This window comes from Rhinopithecus bieti, unplaced genomic scaffold (assembly GCF_001698545.2).
Source record: "Rhinopithecus bieti isolate Rb0 unplaced genomic scaffold, ASM169854v2 scaffold_1558, whole genome shotgun sequence".
In the NCBI taxonomy this organism is placed as follows: Eukaryota; Metazoa; Chordata; class Mammalia; order Primates; family Cercopithecidae; genus Rhinopithecus; species Rhinopithecus bieti.
In genome coordinates this window covers 2,769,650-2,787,854 of record NW_016803701.1, presented here as the reverse complement: position 1 = coordinate 2,787,854, position 18,205 = coordinate 2,769,650, and the positions used below count along the sequence as shown (strand labels likewise).

The 18,205-nt window shown below is 37.2% G+C and overlaps 1 protein-coding gene across 1 annotated transcript in view; it reads right to left on the bottom strand.

Annotated features, from left to right (window-relative positions):
• ELAPOR2 (endosome-lysosome associated apoptosis and autophagy regulator family member 2) overlaps window positions 1-18,205 on the bottom strand; it is a 190,053-nt gene that overhangs the window by 72,460 nt on the left and 99,388 nt on the right. Inside the window, 2 exon segments of the mRNA XM_017851806.1 lie at window positions 2,438-2,585; window positions 5,241-5,436. Of these exon segments, the coding sequence (XP_017707295.1) occupies window positions 2,438-2,585; window positions 5,241-5,404 (312 nt within the window). The 5' untranslated portion in view covers window positions 5,405-5,436.

Sequence of the window (18,205 nt, the reverse complement as noted above, 5' to 3'; positions counted from 1 at the left end):
TTCATTGTAGACCTGGAAAAGTAGTGTCCCAACGCCTTGACATTTTGGAAGAATTGCCTGAAAGGCACAAGGTGTTTGGTGTTAAAGATATCTGTAGTCATTTGAATTGGCATGGCAAATGATTAACATTTACCCCCAAATAAAAATTTGGCTTCCAAAAATTTGGAGGTAAATGTTAATCATTTGCCATGCCAATTCAAATGACTACAGATATCTTTAACACCAAACACCTTGTGCCTTTCAGGCAATTCTTCCAAAATGTCAAGGCGTTGGGACACTACTTTTCCAGGTCTACAATGAATGCAGAGACATCAAAAAGTTAGGCCACCTTTCCAATATTACAAAACAGCAACAGATTAGAGTTAAAATAAGATCTCATCACCTATATTCCCACCAAAAGAAATGGCTCGCTCTTTCATCTCTAAATCATCTTGCTTCTTCACTCATCTTCCCAACCAATCTTCAAACATTAAAATGTTCTCCTTAAGAGCTATTTCCTAAAGACTTACTAACTAAAAAATAGACCCTATTGCCATCCAAATGCCAGAGAATATCAGCTACTGAGAGTACTTACTTTAATTGAATTTAAGTGTCATATTCATATTATAAGCATAATGACCATTCTAATGCAAGTGTTAACCTAATTAAAAGCAGATATGAACCCTGAATATACCTTTAATGGTCAATGTGTAGATAAGCTGAAAGCTTTTTTTATCACTGAAAGCAGATGTCATATGTTATCCTGACATTCTACTGGCATTCTAGAGATCTGTAAAACCTAGGTCTAATCACTTAGTCTCTCTAGGCTTCCGTTTCATCATTATTTAAAAAAAAGAAAAGGAAAACAGAAGGGCTGAACAAAAGTTTCATATAGTTCCAAAATTAAATACTTTGTTGTTGTTAATTATGTAATGCCCATATGTACAAGTCTCAGAGAACAGCATATTTCAATCTGCAAACTCTTCCTTTCCATTAACCATTAGTATGATGACCATAAAGTTTTGACCTTCTGAATCAATAAATTGCAACCTCTAAAGCTGCAACATCAATAGAGGAAGGAACATGATTTTGCCATCCCTTTTCAGATTATAACCAGAACAAAGGCATCGCTGAAAGGAAGTAATGAAACTTTATGCCTTAAGGGTACCTTTATTGACATATCTCAAAGAACTTATTGGGCAAAACAAATCTAAACACTTATTCTAATAAATAGATAACTGCTTTGCTTCTTAACTTTATTTCAGTTTTAGCAATGTTGCCAAAAATGTACAACGAAATAGGGAATTGTTCACTCCAAGAAGGATTTTGCAAACAAAACGCAGCTTAAACATAAATCTGTTTGAATGTTGCTTAACATCTTACACTCATCAAAAGATATTAGTACTACGAGACTCCTTAAAAGATATTGTCACACAATCTACTTTATAGAAGTGAATGCTAAGTGCCGGAAGGTTTACTTAATTGCTCAATAACACAGTGTTAACAATTACAGAGTTGGGACTAGAGCCAGAATCTCTTGACTTCAAATATAAAGCTCATATGTTCATGAAAAATCTCTCTTGCTACCAAACTTCTGATTTAGAAATTCCCATTTCTAACAATACAAATTTGTTTTAGAATGTTCAATACATTTGTTTCTGAAATCTGGACTGCAGAAACATTTTTCAAGATAGTCTCCCATTTATAAGCACAACACACACTTGGTTTGGTGTGAGAAGTCAATCTGAGAACATTTGCTCAAGCATTTGTGTCATGATAAATATTTGCTAGATTAGATACTGTTTATTAATAATAGTTAAGTAACTTTAGTGGTAACAGCTTATTTTGTTAGGTGATTACTTTATCTTATCTTCTGTAATGTTATTTAATTTTTTTTCAAAGACATCAATATCCCATTCATTGATGTTTTTAGACTGTACAAAATTCACAGAATCAGAAACATGCAGCCACTTCTACTTTTGAAAACAAAATTGCTCATAAATGCACTTAAATAATTCTTGCTAGCAAAAAGTATTTGAAATTGCAAAGATAAAAAACCTTTAAGTGAAAACTAAAATTGGTTTAAAAAACACAGTTTTGACAGAATGCTATCTGTAGCTACAAAAAGTAAAGTAAACATGAATCTTGGAGGAAATATTTGTCACACAAAAACTCAAAACCAAATGGTTATATAATGTGCGTAACTAAAAGTTAAATAAGCCCAGTGTTATGCTGCAAGGTGAGATCTCGGAGGTAAAGAAATAATATTAACCAGGAAACAAAATATTATAGACAAAATTAAAGTTTTCTTTTAACATCAAAAAGTTCAGTTAACACACACACACACACACACACACACAAAACTGAGGAAGAATAAAGTGGAATGGGAACAACTGACTAAGGGAAATTTACATGAATGTCCCTTAAATAGTAAATTCCAGAATGTAAAAGGTCTTACAAAGAACTCAAAGAAGATGTTGTTGTCGACATACTGGTACTCAAAGAAGACATAACCTGACTTCTTAAGGTGCACAGCATAGATCAAAGACACCGTGCAGTCATCACGATTAGATTCTATGTAGTTTCCACGAGGGATCCAAGAAGAGCTGCGGAAACAAAACCAAGAGGCACTTTACATTAATGTTCTGAAATCTCTTCTGTTCACAAAGCTATGTAACTCAGATTCAAGAGTAGTTCCATCAGCAAAGCACAGCAGAAAACACCAGAAGCTTTTCCAGAACTCAAAGGCCAACTTTATTACTGAGAAGAGGTTCATTTCTTATGGCAAATAACTTCCTAAATCTTTTTAAGGTTATATGATTAATCTGCTATGAAACTGCTATTTTTCACCCAAAATTTGATTACCAAATAGATAACTAACTTTAGTAGCCTTAGATGGAATTATTCTTTCAGACATCTGCAGTTTTATTTGTAAACCCATACACATGGCAAATCTATAGAAGGGGAGAAAGAGCACCACTAATAATAAATATGTAGATTAACATATAAAGCTATATTTTTTCACCTTAACTTTTTAGGAAGTTATGTGTCATATGAAATGAACTTATCAGTGATGGACTTGGCTTCTGAGTTCCTAAATCTTTGTAAGATTATTTTAAAAGTAACTAATTATTTAAAACATAATACCATTGTATTGTACGGTTTATAACATGTTTCTAAATATATGGCAATAATGTGAAGATAAGGGTATAGATGTAACTATGCTGTTGTAAAATTTAACATTATATAAAGGTACAATAATAACTCTATGTTACCATAAGGATGCATACAGTAATTTCTAGCCTTTGCAACCTGGGGTTAGCAAAGATATCCTAACATATAACCACAGCAGAAAAAAAAGGATAAATTGTATTCTTTCAAATTTTAAACTTCTGCTTTTCAAAGGACACTATTAAGAAAACAAAAAAGGCAAAAGCCACAAACTGGGAAGAAGTGTTACACACACGGAGACGTGTGTGTGTGTGTGCATATACTATATATTTATTATATAAATATATACACATAAGAACCCATGCCCAGAATGTATAAGGAACTCCTTTAGCTTAATAATCAAATGACCAAAAAAAAAAAGTAGAAAATGGGTAAAACAATTTGACTTCACAAAAGTGAACAAACACATGAACAATAAACACATGAAACATGTTTGACGTTATTATCCAGCAGGGAAATGCAAATTAAAACAAGGAGATATTATTTCACATAAATACACGTGCACATACACTGGAATGGCTAGGGCTAGAACAAAACAAGACTTAACAATACAAATGTTGGTAAACATGTAGAATAACTAGAACTCAAATATACTACTGGTGGGAGTCTATGATGATATAACCATTTTGAAAAGCTCAGACTTTTTAGAAAGTTCAACATACATCTCCTATATGACCCAACCAATTAAAAAGAAATAAAGAGTATGCAAGCATGGACGGAGTTTCGCTCTTGTTGCCCAGGCTGGAGTGCAATGGCACAATCTCAGCTCATTGCAACCTCTGCCTCCAGGATTCAAGTGATTCTCCTGCCTCAGTCTCCTGAGTACCTGGGATTAAGGGCACCTGCCACCACGCCAGGCTAATTTTTGTATTTTTAGTAGAGATGGGGTTTCTCCATGTCGATCAGGCAGGTCTTGAACTCCCAACCTCAGGTGATCTGCCTGCCTCGACCTCCCAAAGTACTGGGATTACAGGCATGAGCCACCGAGCCAGCCCAGACTGAAATTTACACCAAGAAAATCACACTAGAAGACACTACCTTGAAAAACTTCCCCTTATTCAATTTCTTTTATACATAAACTATTCTAGGCAGAAAAAGAAGCCTTGTCAATATCTCCTGGCCACCAAAACAAAGATCTGAGGTCCCACAACATCCTACTAGTACCATCATCTAAGGAACTCTTTTACTGAAAACACACACTCTCTCAAGGAAATAATCCTATTATTGAGAGATTAAAATAAAGAAATTGGTGTCATTTGGCAAAAAGACAGCTAGAGTGAAAGGAAGGAAGAAAAGAAGGGAGGGAAGGAATGAATATGCCTTTCAACACAGCTAAATAATTCCCCAGCATCCTTAGCTTATGGTAAAAATGTAGGGTTCCTGAGCGGCTACTCTTGTCAGGAGGTAGCCGGAGCCCTAAAGTTGAATTCTTCTAAGCAAATCCATATGAAAGAAAATGTTACATAGTTAATATAAGATAACAGGAAGGGATATAGCTCAAAGACAAACATTTTGTTTTGTTTTTTTAAAACAGTTTAACATTTCTCCAGCTTTGTGATACGCAAAGTTAATAATCCCCTATAAAAGAGGTAGGAATTAAGCAAAGGTGCTTTCCACCTTAGGTACGTAACCCACTCTCTTTTATAGGAGATAATCAAGAGTCTAAATGAAGGTTATTAATTCTTCCTGTCAGAGGAAAAGAAAAAAACCTGAAAGTATCTGTTAAAATCAGAAAAAGGTTAGTACAAACACCAGCGGCTTAACTGTAGCCATAAATATGGGAAAATTAATTTGCTTCTCTAACAGCTTTACTGCATTTTTGCATACAGTGTCTATTATATCCTGAGGGCAATGATTTTAACCTCATGAAAACTCATTGCAATGACTGTCCAAAAAACATGATTCTTTGCAATTAGCTTATCTATCACCACAAACAGTACCAAGATTATCCTCATCTTCTTTCTGGACAAGAGCAACTACTTTCTTCTCAAATATTCAGTTAAGAGCCAAAGGCTGCTTTGGATTCTTACTTGTTACAGCCATCTGGCCTGCTGTCAGAAGGGCCCACCACAGTGTCCATGAATGTTGCGATGTTAGAAAATCCTGCCGGCAATTCATCCCATTCATCAAATTTGATGCCACTGCCCAAGGAATAGGTGCCTTCACCACACTTACTGCATACCTGGTTCTTCATTTCTAGATACTCTCCAGAAGCACAGGAGAAAGCTGGAAGGCAGAAGAATGGACAACCCATTACTTACACTCCCATCAATTTCCTCCCCTTCAGGCCGTCACCAGAATTATTTTTATAAAACTCTGATTGTGTCACACCCTAATGAAAGCGTTTCAAGTCCCCCTTATCACCACATGCATTTCAGAATCTGGTTCCAACCTATTTTTCCAAGCTGACCCCTTGTCCCACCTTCTTCCTGCCAAAACAGAATTCATATCATTCCCATAATATTTCATCTTCTCTCCTGCTGTTGTGGTCTTCTTTCCCAGAGATGTTGGCCAATCCTATCTTCTCTACATGGAACACTCTTGTTCTCAACTCAAAAACCACTCACTTCGTAAGAGACCCCCTCCCCTGGCCCAATGGGAAGTCAGCTGCACCTCCCTTTATGCTCCTACAGTGCATTTGTTACAACACCTCCATTAAAGCACTTAATTTATGCTAATCAGTGGATAAGCACGTATTAAGACCACTTATAAGTTGATGTGAGACTTTGAGCGTTAAGAAAACAAGGATCATTATTTTTGGATTCCTAATTGTATTGGGCACATACTAAGTCCAAATAAAATGCTGATCCAAAGCTGATTAGTTATTTAGAGCGACAACTAAACATAAAAAGGGAAACAGGAAAGCAGTGCAATAGCTGAACAGGTTATCTCCACTCTGAAACCATGAGCCCACTTTTTCAATATTCACACCAACCTAGTCATTTCCACCACCATCTTATTTCTGATGCTAAGCTTTCTGCAAACTCTGAGAACTGCACTCAGAGATATAAGATACAGCAATGTGAAGAATAGTTGACACATTACCAAAAAGAAGGCTAAGTTAGTATTCATTCAACAAATGGAAATCAACACCCTCCAAGTACATAGCTCTGTGCAAGACGGTATTAGTGACTCCAACCTGGGAAAGGGCTTTCTAATCCTTTAATCAGGATAGTAAGGAAACAAGGACAAAATGAGACATCCAAATTACCCAATGAAGAAAAACAAATCTCCCAGCAGAATGTAAAGCAGTGAAGCCCCACATTTAGGTAGACTCTTCTCTTTTAGAATACATTAGAAAGCTTAGCCAGAAATAAAATAGCTAATTTTGAAAACTGATTAAAGAATAGAGCTAAAATCCACACACATCTACTTATTCACTGGATTAATATAATGCTTTCCTTGAGAAAACGTTAAAGATGCCATACAATGAACTTCTAACATTCAAATCAACAACCCCAAATCAGTAAAACATGAGAAAATAAAAAAAAGATTGTGCAAAGAATGTGGCATTCTGGCTACACAGTCAAAACTGTCCTAGGACAAGGCTGTACCACTTCCTAATTCTACGACACTGAGTGAGCTATTTCACCTCTCTAGGCCTTAGTTTATGTCTCTAAAAAATGAGGTAACAATCATAATAGGTACCTTTAAGGGCTATACTGATGGCAGTGGCAGCCCCCCTGGAGTGACCACTGTCATGAAGCCGGCTACTGTGGGGGAAGTGTGGACGAGGCTGCGCGTTCCATGGAGCCACTGGGGCAGGAGGAGGCAGCAGCCCTGCCCTCCCAGGCAGACCCAAGCTTCCCTGCGCTCTTGGGGGCCAGGAGCAGGCAGGAGCTCCACCATCCTGAGCACATCTGCAGCTGCCCAAGCCATGGCTGTGGACCAGGGCGTCTTGGCACTCTCAGGGATTCAGGAAAAACCCCTTCCCCTACAGGTGTGGAGATGTCTGCTCCCTCTGCCCCTGGCCTCTCCCCGCTCCTGGCACCCCTTCCCATCTCAGAGCAAGGTAGGGGCTAAGCCCAGGCACTGTACTGACACACCAGCCTCCTGCCACCTCAGCCTCCTCCAGACTTTGGCCACCAACAAGCACAGCAGAGAGACTGAGGCAGGGGCTGAAGGCAGCTCGGCACTGGCCTGCAGGCACTCCTTGACCAAACAGCCTGGATGCCCAGAACAGTGGCAGGAGGCAGAGAGGCTCCTGGACAGAAGGGGATGGGTCCCACAAAGCCCTACCTTCAAGCCAGGGAGGCTCTGAAGCCTGGGGGCTGGGTTGCCAGTCAGTGGGCCAGAGTGGGAACTTGTGGTGCTTTTTCCGGGACTGCCCATGGCCTCCCATTGACCAATCAGCACACACTTCCTCCCTCTGGCTGGCTGAGTCCCAGGCCCATAAAATCACTGGACTCAGCAGACTCTAACAGATAGGAGATGTCCAGCTGCAGAACCACTCCAGGGTCTCCTGTCTGCTGAGAGGTGAACAGTAGCTGAGACACCCTGCTTACGAAGAGGAGCTAGTCACTGTGGGTCTCCTCTGAGCTGTTCTGTAGCTCAATAAAGCTCCTCTTCACCTTGTTCACCCTCCACTTGTCCGCATACCTCATTCTTCCTGGACATAGGACAAGAACTCAGGAACCACCAAATGGCAGGGCTAAAAGAGTTGTAACAAAGAGGGCTGAAACATGCCCCTTGCTTGCCATGTTGTGGGTGACAAGAAGGACAGAAGAGCTGTGGCCCTTTGGGGATCTCAGACCTAGGAGCTCCCCAGTCAAGGCTGTGACAGCTTCTTTGGGGCTCTGTAGTTCCTGGTGTCTCCAAGCTTCTGGGTGCCACCGTATTCCCTGGTGCCAGCGCAGAAGCTACTTGTGGCATGCCTGGTTCAGCTGCAGCCTTGCAGGGAACCAGTGCCCATGCTGTCACCTGGAGTTGCCTACCCCACCGCGGCTGTCATGCCCGGCTGTGCATGGTAGCCTAAACCCCATGCTCACTCACACACCCCTTGCTGCTCTGCACCTGGCTAGCCCTTGGCCAGCATGGGACCCAGGCCAGTAGAGTGAGCCAAACGCAGCCTGCCAGGCCAAGTGGGCAGAACAAGCCTGGTGGGCCTGAGCAAAACTCAGGCAAAGGCACCACTGGCCACAGGTGTTTCCAGCTGGTGAAGTGACACCCCAAGAATCCTGTGGCAATACTGAGAAAATACAGTATAAGGTGGTTAGCGCAGTGCCTGGCATGTAACAAATGCTCATTAAAGCTATTATCACTATCAGCACAACCAACAGAAAAACACAGTTATGGAAAACTGTTTATTTTCAATGGTCTATGGATCTTCTAGCAAACTCAGATTCAGACATTTGCCTAATATGATAAATAATAATATCATAAACCAAGACCCTACAGTACATTAAATCAGGGGTCAGCAAACTACAACCTGCAGTGAAAATCCAGCTCACTGCCTGCTTTTGTAAATAAAGTTTTATTGAAACCCAGTCCTGATCATTCATTTACCTACTATCTATGGCTGCTTTCACACCACAATGGCAGAGTTGAATAGTTGCAACAGAAACTGCATTGCCCACAAAGCCAAAAATATTGACTTCCTAATAAAATAAAGTTATCGTGGAAGACTGTTTAGTGTCCAAAATTGTATTTTAAGTTGATTAACTATAACTTAATAAAAGGTAATATTTTATTACATGTTGTTATAAAGAACTCTAAAAGCTAAAAAAGAGAAGATTGTGTTTGTGAATCTTGTCTTCTAAATACAATGATGCCATTTCAGAGTGTTCACTGCCCTGTTAATTAAAATCATAAAGAATATTCCCATCTCTTTCCCAAGTGTTTCCATGAAGTCAGAAGGAAAGCTGAGAGAAAAAGTTGAAAGTGAATATAATGGATATTTGGTACATACCAGGTGCCATGCTTGATACTTTACAAACACAGTAAATTCTTGTTATTCACAGTAGTTGTGTTATATGAATTTACCCCAAACACTAAATTAATGAATACTGGACCATCACTCCTATGGAAAGTATAGGGTTAGGTTCCTGAGAACCTCTGGTCACATCACCTTTGTCAATCAATCAACACCTAACCTTGTTTAAGTGTATTTCTCTTTAAAGACATCTGATTTAGTATATGCTGTTAATTCATTAATGTTGAATTCATGGTCAACAGAACTATAACTCATGCCTGAATAAAGCTTACCTAACACATGTATGCCTTTCTCTGAAAGGCATAGCACAGCCCTCTCCTACTTAGGAACACCAGCTTTCACATTGGCACTATACTTGGAGGGCCATTTTAAGCAGCAAAATCACCCAAAAAAATAACTAAAATATTAAACACATAGCACTAAATAAGCCACCAAAAGGACATTTGTTTACAGTATGAGAAAAGCAATAAGAAGTCAAAGTGTCACCTTGTTCATACATGTAGTTGGGTGACTCAAATATCTCACCACTCTGCACACGTCTGCAAATAACTATGAAAGCATTGAGTGTACTAATTTGGGGGTTACAAATAAATTTTAGCAAGTAGCCAAATTTGCAAATATTGAATCCATGAATAATGAGGATCAACTATGTTTATAGTAGACTGGTGAGGAAGGGATTATGCCCATACACCAGAAGAGGAAACTGAGCCACAGTGCATTTAAATAACCTAATTAAAAAGGTTAACTGGTTAACAGTTAACCAATGGCAAAGCTGAAATTCAAATTCTGGTCTGATTCCAAAAGTGGTGCCTCAAAGAAAATTCAGTTCAAAAAATTATTACAACCAATACAAAAAGGGCAAACAATTCCAACCAAATTCATCATCATACATCATCACATCATTCTTCATTCCTATCCTGAACTGTTAAACAATGTTCATGTGCATTATACAGCAATAACTATTTTAGCAAAACCTCATATTTCTTGTGGATTTTAATGTACTACTCCTAAAACATGCATTAAAATATTTTATCAAGTTTCTAACTCCCATAAGTGTAATGACTTTGCCTATAAAAGGAAAATAATAATAATAGCTATCTCAATGAGTTCTGAGAATAAATGAGATATATCGTATAAAGCATTTAGCATATACTTGGCATGCAGCACATAATAAATATTAAATACAATTATTAATAGTTTAGACTGTACGTAGTGGTTCACACCTGTAATCCCAGCACTTTGGGAGGCTGAGGCAGGCAAATTGCTTGAGGTCAGGCATTTGAGACCAGCCTGGGCAACATGGTGAAACCCTATCTCTACAAAAAATATAAAAACTTAGCTAGGCGAGGTGGCACACACCTATAATCTCAGCTACTCGGGAGGCTGAGGCACGAGGATTGCTTGAGCCTGAAAGGCAGAGGTTGCAGGGAGCTAAGATCATGCCACTCTGCTCCAACCTGGGCAACAGAGCGAGACTCCGTCTCAAAAAAAAAAAAAAAATCCACACAATTATTGATTATTGATAGTTTAATTTAGGGATATGGGACATACATTTCTATAAGAACTCCGCCAATAGATTTATAATATTACATCTCTTCAGATTAATTATGCAGTCAAATTAGTTGAATAAGTATAGGGCCTTTAATTAATACAGAGGAGCTAGCAAGTCTAAAGCTTTTCATAGTTTAATCATTTGCTACTCCTCAATCTTTTTCATCCTAGAAGTCAGGTCTAGAGACACCTGTCAAAGGAAGAAAAGAGCCACAGTTTCCTGGTAAACTTACTCCACAAGATTAAGTCAACAGAGTTAGCACTGCTGACTTCCTTTGACGGCCACCAAAACTACCTGCTTTTCCTTTTCATCTTCCATCCTAGCCTCATCCACTCTCCCTTGGCATTTGTTCTTTAATTAGATTATCAGGTTTTTAAATCATCTTAAAGACTATACTATTTTCATTCAGATTTTTTATCATACAACACAGGAATCTTTCAACAAGCAGTATGATAGACAGTTATTATTAATAGCTGTTGTTAGCTGTTGTGAACGTGAATTTACCATATTTAATTTGAATCAATTAGTCATTTCTAATTTTTCTTCTTCAGAAACCTTGAAGTCTTAGAGAAACTGAATTAAAGATAGGCAAACTCCAAAGTTTTTAATGAGAACAGAAAGACCTTATTTGCCTAAGGTCTTAGGTACTACTTAACAGTGGCCTCAACTATTTCACAATAGTTGACCTAAGCACCCAGTGAAAGAGTGGCATTAAAAACCCAACATCTTGAAGTCTAAACTGTAACCAAGAGGTCATTTGCTGCACTCAGTGTTCTTTTTCTCAGCTTTATGCCTCTTCTTTTCTGACATTTATTTCTGCTACTGTGAATATGTAAAGGTTCAAATATGCAGGTGTGAATAATCAGATATGGAAAAGCATTTACAGTAGTCCTTCACCAAGTAGCAAATATCTTAGGCAATTTACTTAACCTCTGTGCTTCCACTTATTCATACTTCAGCATCCCTTTCTCCCTCCTACGACTGCTTATAATAATCCAATGAGACTACAGAAACCACTCTGAAAATAGTGTTGAAAATTCAAAGCACTGCTATGATCATGCAACCACCAAGCACAATATGCCAAATAACTGTTACTGAATTGAATCATTTATAGCTGATTATCATCTATGATTTATGCCTAACAATAAAGAACATCTATTTTTAATCATTGTACCACAGGGCTACGTAGTTTTGCTTTTTCTTCCCCCAGAGACCTCATGTTTTGAAAGACTATGGCTGCCAATTACATTTATCCATAATTTACTCATTTTGTTCTTTTAATCAAAGTTTTACTACTAAAATATGTTTTCTAAACAGCAAACAGCAATAGTAAGTAATAATAAATGGATTTTCAATTCACTTGTTTAATGAGATGATGATATAGTGAATCTATGCAAACTTATTACAGATAAATATCTGGGAACAACATTGTGGCTTTCTCAAAGCTTCCATGATAGTCTAATCTAGACTGATCTTCCTCAAAATAAATCAAATTTACATCTCACTAAGTATAAATGCACTGTAATCCATCTTGTCAATTAATATTAGCTAAGTATAATTATATATATTTGTGGGGAAATATAAAGTAAATCAATTCCAGAATCAAGACAAGTCAATATGTCTATTTTTCCTCAATGGGTTAGTCTTGTTTAAATAAGATAAATAAGGTTCAAACCATAGATATTCTTATATTGACTACATGCTGATGCTCTTGCAACTGTTCTTACTATTACTCACTGCCATTAAGGGTAATACAAAGAAAGAGAACAATGTTTAGTGTGTGTACCTCACAAATAAGTTCTACTTCTATCTCTCGTTTAGCAAATTAATTATCATTACAGATAATTAAAACTTTAAGTGCCTGCCAGATTTTTATCATTCTTTTCACACACACACACAAAAAGCAGAAAATAGCATCTAAGAGAGACTGAACAGCATACTGAATCCAGCAAATCTCAGATTTTCTTCCTCCTTAAGTACCAGTGATAAGGACAGCACTTGAACACTGTCCTTTTAAGTTGTTATTTGTGAAATTCCTACAGAGGAAAAAGTAATCTATAATTCTCATTTTATAAAAATAAAAGTGTGATAGGGAAAGTCAAACAGTACATTAAAACAGGCCATTTCTTGCTGATATTCTCTTATTCACAGTAAGACAGATTTGTCCCCTGGTTGAAGGGAATTCTTGTTCTAATTGGGATTTTTTTTTTTTTATCCTGAGGGTAGTTTTCATTACAAAATATACAAGGCAACAATGAAAGCTGGTTGTGAGTACATCAACTATCTGTCATGTTCAACTTAAGGCTGGAGGAGGAGAAAGGAAGGTAACACTGTCCAAATACTAACAGTGGCAGACATTGCAATATTCCTATCAGAAGAGAATATTCATTAGCATTAAGAAGATATATTAGTATTGCACTATAATTCACAAGTTATGTGATTTGAAGCATGATTTGATTACAGAATGAATAAATCTGTGATATGTAATAACAATTAAAACCATCGGAATCACCAAAAGAGACCTTTGAGATTATCTGATCCAAACCGCCCCAATTCAGATTCCAAGTTTCTTCTTCTGTGTAACCATAAGCAATCCAGTTCAAATTTTCTATAGTTTCTAGTAGCAGACTTTCTAACAGACTCCATGACTCTCTACCCAATAACAATATTCAATAGTGAAAAAGAATAGCATTAGAAAAGAACTCTGCAGAAAAAAAGAAAAGAAAAAGAAAAAAAAGAAAACAAAAGGAAAAAAAACAACTCTGCCTTAAAAGTCACAGACATGAGTTCTAGCTCCAGCACTCACTTAGCCATCTGAAGTAACAGATACAAAGCTGCTATGTCAGCTCTGAAGTGGCATGATAAAATTATCAGAACTGAAATCTTAAAGCCCAATCCCACCAATAACAATTTTTAATTTTTCACTAAGAGTTGGGGGTGAAGTTGTAGGACATAGGGATATAATTTGCAAGTTATTTGTGAAATTCTCAGAGAAGAAAGAGAAACCTGTTTTCATCTTTCATTTTACAAAAACAAAAGTGAGATGGAGATACACAGAAGAGTACAGTAATATGAACCCGTTCTAGCTAGCATTTCCTAACTCACTGTTTCCTGAAAAGAGTATTTAGTGAAAAGTACTGCCTTTGTCTCTCTGAAAACTAATTTCACATCCAACATCCTTTCCAGTGGGTCTTCACATAGCCCTATCAAGTGGAAGTGTATGATTATCACTGCACTTCTTAGGACTTATCAGCCAGGAGCTTGAGAATTTAAAAGTAGAAGCCAACTCCTGGCAGGAAAACTGATCCGTGTGATACCACAGATAGTAATCCCCTTTAAATTAGCAGAGGCTAGATTTAAAGCTCCTATCTTTTTATAAGAAAAGCTAACTAAGGCATTTTCAATCTGTGAAAGAAAAAAATGGAAACGTATTTCATTGCAGCTTCTTGACGTCAATGTTTGATGGGGGAGGGGACAAATCTCAGTTTATTGGGCACAGGATGACACAAGGCTTACAGAAAAAAGAAAACAGCGAAGGTCAAGGGAAGAAAAATGTTCAGAGTACGTGATGAGGTCACCCAAGGGGGCAAAACAATGCATCCGTGAAATCAGTTTTCTCAAGTTCCAATTATGCCCTACCACTTTGGTTCTTATCATCCTAAACTTTTCCTCATCCTTAGAAAGTGTCAGTCACCTTCTACTTCTTGATAGTCTCTGACTTTGGTTCTGCAGTTTTGACGGCTGAGTTTTCTCAGCTCCTCATAAAACACTCTTTTCAGAGAAGTTCCCTCAACCATCGCTCCCATCAAACAATACGATTAACCTAAAGTCTGATTTTCAGCTTTTCTCAATTGTTTTCATCTCATTTCCCGATCTGATTAATTCTAACCTTTCAGCTACTACTTGTGTGTTACTGAGGAGGTTTAACTTCGTCTTCGCACACTTGGAACTCAATGCAGCAACATTCCAACTAAGCCTTCTGAGGACAAAATATTTGACAGCATTTTGTATATCAATTTATCCCTTTATGTATAGAATAAATTTTTACAAATCTGATTAGACCTTTGTGTTTCACCTACAAAAATAAAACTCTAAAGTCGGTCTCTAATTTAGTGGCACAAAAGTTATTCAATCTATAAACATTCCAGTGTCCTGCAGCTTTCTGAGGAGCCATGAAAGGATTACATATTCTCTCCATAAGGAGTTTATTCTGCTCTAGGAAGACATTCAATAGTTGGAAAAAGTGTCATTTTTTCCCTAATATCGATTAAACAATGAAAGGATATTCTGTGTATCAAGTACCAAATAATATGCTAGGTTCAGGGAAAAAAAAAAAAAAAAAAAACACCAGCTAATCAACTTATTATATATGAGGATATAGCAACAAACATCTCCTAAATTCTAAATGTCACTCTCTCATCTTTCTGAAAAATATAGACAATTAAGAATAAAATCTACTACCAGGTATGGTGTTAGGTACCTAGCTACTCAGGAAGCTGAGGTAGGAGCATCACTTGAGCCCAAGGTTTTGAGACTACAGTAAATTATGATTGTGCCTGTGAATAGCCACTGCACTTTAGCCTAGGCAGCATAGCAAGACTCATCTCTAAAAAATTATTTTATTTTTATAAATCCTTAAAAAATAAGAATACAATCTATAAAGAGAACATTAATCAATTAAAATGACCCAAAACAACATATCTGAGCCTTTAGATGTCATCTTTTAAAAAGTCCATTTATCTTTCTAGGATATCAATTTGTGTCACATTTCTATCAAGAGGTAAATGTTAGGGGCATGCAGATGTCCCAGGATGCGGATAAGCACTTGTTCATATATACTAGCAGTGTATTCCAAAGGGACAGTCCCCATAGACATTAAGAACATAGACCCAAATTCTAAGCTTCCTGGTTTCAAATCTCAGTTCCCCCTTTGACCTAAATGTCTGACTCTGAGCTATTGTTTTAGTTTCCTAACAGCTTTTTAAAAAGTGGGGGGAAAGGCAAGGTAATAAAAATATATATTTTACAAGGATGATGTAATGACTAAATGAATTTGAATGAATGCAGGTAAAGCATTTACAGTTATGCCTGGCATATAGCAAGTAAAGATTGGCTATTATTTTTTATTATTATTTCAGCTATTATTATTACTATTGCTATATTATAATATAATTATGATTCCAGGACTGTAGATCACATTTATCACCTCATTTAACCCCCTTAACCACCTGTGAATGGCTGTCTCCAGGTCAAAGTCCAGAGTCCTTGGTAGGACAGAGGAGCCGGCCGATTGAGTCGCCAGAATCTCTGGCCCTTCCCACATTCTTCCTGAGTGCCAGCCATCCAGATCTCACAGAGCACCCAGGAAAACCAGATGCTGCTCCACTTGGCACCTTCATCCTGTTTCCAACACCTGGAATGTCGCTTGCATCAGGTTAAAGAACTTCTTCCTTCAGAATTTACCTCAGAGAGCCTCAGAGAATTAACATACATGGCTCAGGACGTGTGATGCTTCCAGCTTTGTTCTTTTTGCTCAAAACTGCTTTGGCTATTCAGAATCTTTTGTGATTCCACATCAGTTTAGGATTTATTTTTATATTTCTAGAGATTCTTGAGATTTTAATAGAGATTGCATTAAATCTGCAGATGACTTTGGGTAGTAAGAATATTTTAATAATACTAAGTTTTCCAATCTATGAGCATGGGATGACATTCCATTTATTTGAGTCTGCTTTCTTTAATTAGCGTTTACCATTTTCAATGTACAAGTCTGTCACCTCCTTGTTTAAGTTTATTCTTAAGTATTTCATTTTTTTGATGCTATTATACACAGGATTGTTTTCTTGATTTTTCTTCGGATAGTTCATTATTAGTGTATAGAAATGCAACTGTTTAAAGTTTATTTTGTATCTTACAGCTTTGCTGACTTTATTTACTAGTTCTAACAGGTTTTTTGTTTATGTGTGTGGAGTCTCTAGGGTTTTCTACACATAAGATCATGTCATCTGCAGACAGAAATAATTTTGCTCCTTCCTTTCTGATTTGTATGCCTTTTATTTCTTTTTCTTGCCTAACTGCTTTGGCTAGGACCTTCAGTATTATGTTGAATAGAAGTGGTGAAGGTGAACAGGCTCCTTGCCTTATGCCAGATCTTAGAAAAAAAAGCTTTCCATTTTTCACAACTGAGTATAATATTAGCTATGTGCTTGTCCTATATGGCGTTTACTGTGTTGAAGTAATTTCCTTCTATGCCTAATGTTAAGAGTTTGTATCATAAAAGAGTACTGAATTTTGTCAAATGTTTTTTCTGCATCTATTGAGATGATCATGTGACTTTTGTCTTTCATCCTAATTATGTGGTATATCACATTGATTGAGCTGCATATGTTAACTCATTCTTGAATCCCAATGATAAATCCCACTTGGTCATTACATATTATTCTTTTAATGTGCTATTAAATTCAGTTTGCTATATTTTGCTCTAATCTTTACTTTTTCCCTCCTTAGGCCAGTTTTTAGCTTAGCAGTTTATTCTTTTGCTAGTTCCTTGACTTGTAATGTTAGGCTGCTGGAAATATGTCTTTTCTTAATGTAGGTACTTATTGCTATAAACTGCTTTTGCTGCATCAAATAAGTTTCAGTATTTTTTGTTTCCAGTTTCCTTTGTCTCAAAATATTTTCTAATTTCCCTATGATTTTTTCTTTGACCCAAAGGTTAAGAGTGTGGTTTAATTTTCATGTATTTATCAACTGTCCCATTTTCCTTTTGTTGTTGATTTCTGGTTTTACTCCACTGTAGTCAGAAAAAAATATTTGGAATGATTTCAATCTTCTTAAATTTGTTAAGAATCATTTTGTGACCTAGTATATGATTTATCCTGGAGAATGTTTCATGTGTTTGAAAAGAACACGCATTCTGCTAGTTTTGGGTGGAATATTCTATGCATACCTGTTAGGTTCATTTGGTCTATAAAGCTGTTTCAGTCTGCTGTTTTGTTTTTGTTTGTTTGTTTGTTTGTTTTTGAGATGCAGTCTCACTCTGTCACCCAGGCTGGAATACAATGGCACAGTCTCAGCTCACTGCAACCTCTGCCTCCCAGGCTCAAGCAATTCTCCTGCCTCAGTCTCCCAAGTAGCTGGGACTACAGGTGCAAGCCACCACATCTGGCTAATTTTTTGTATTTTTAGTTGAGAAAGGGTTTTACCATGTTGGCCAGGCTGGTCTCGAACTCCTGACCTCATGATCCACCCGCCTCGGCCTCCCAAAGCGCTGGGATTACAGGTGTGAGCCACCGCACCCGGCCTGCTGTTTCTTTACTGATTTTTCTGTCTACATGATCTGTCCATTATCATAAGTGGGATATTTAATTTTCCTACTATTATTGTATTACAGTCTATTTTTCCCTTCAGAACTGCCAATGTTTGCTTTACATATTTAGATACTCTGATGTTGAGTGCATATATATTAATAATTAATTATCTCTTATTAATTATTAAAAATAATTAATAAT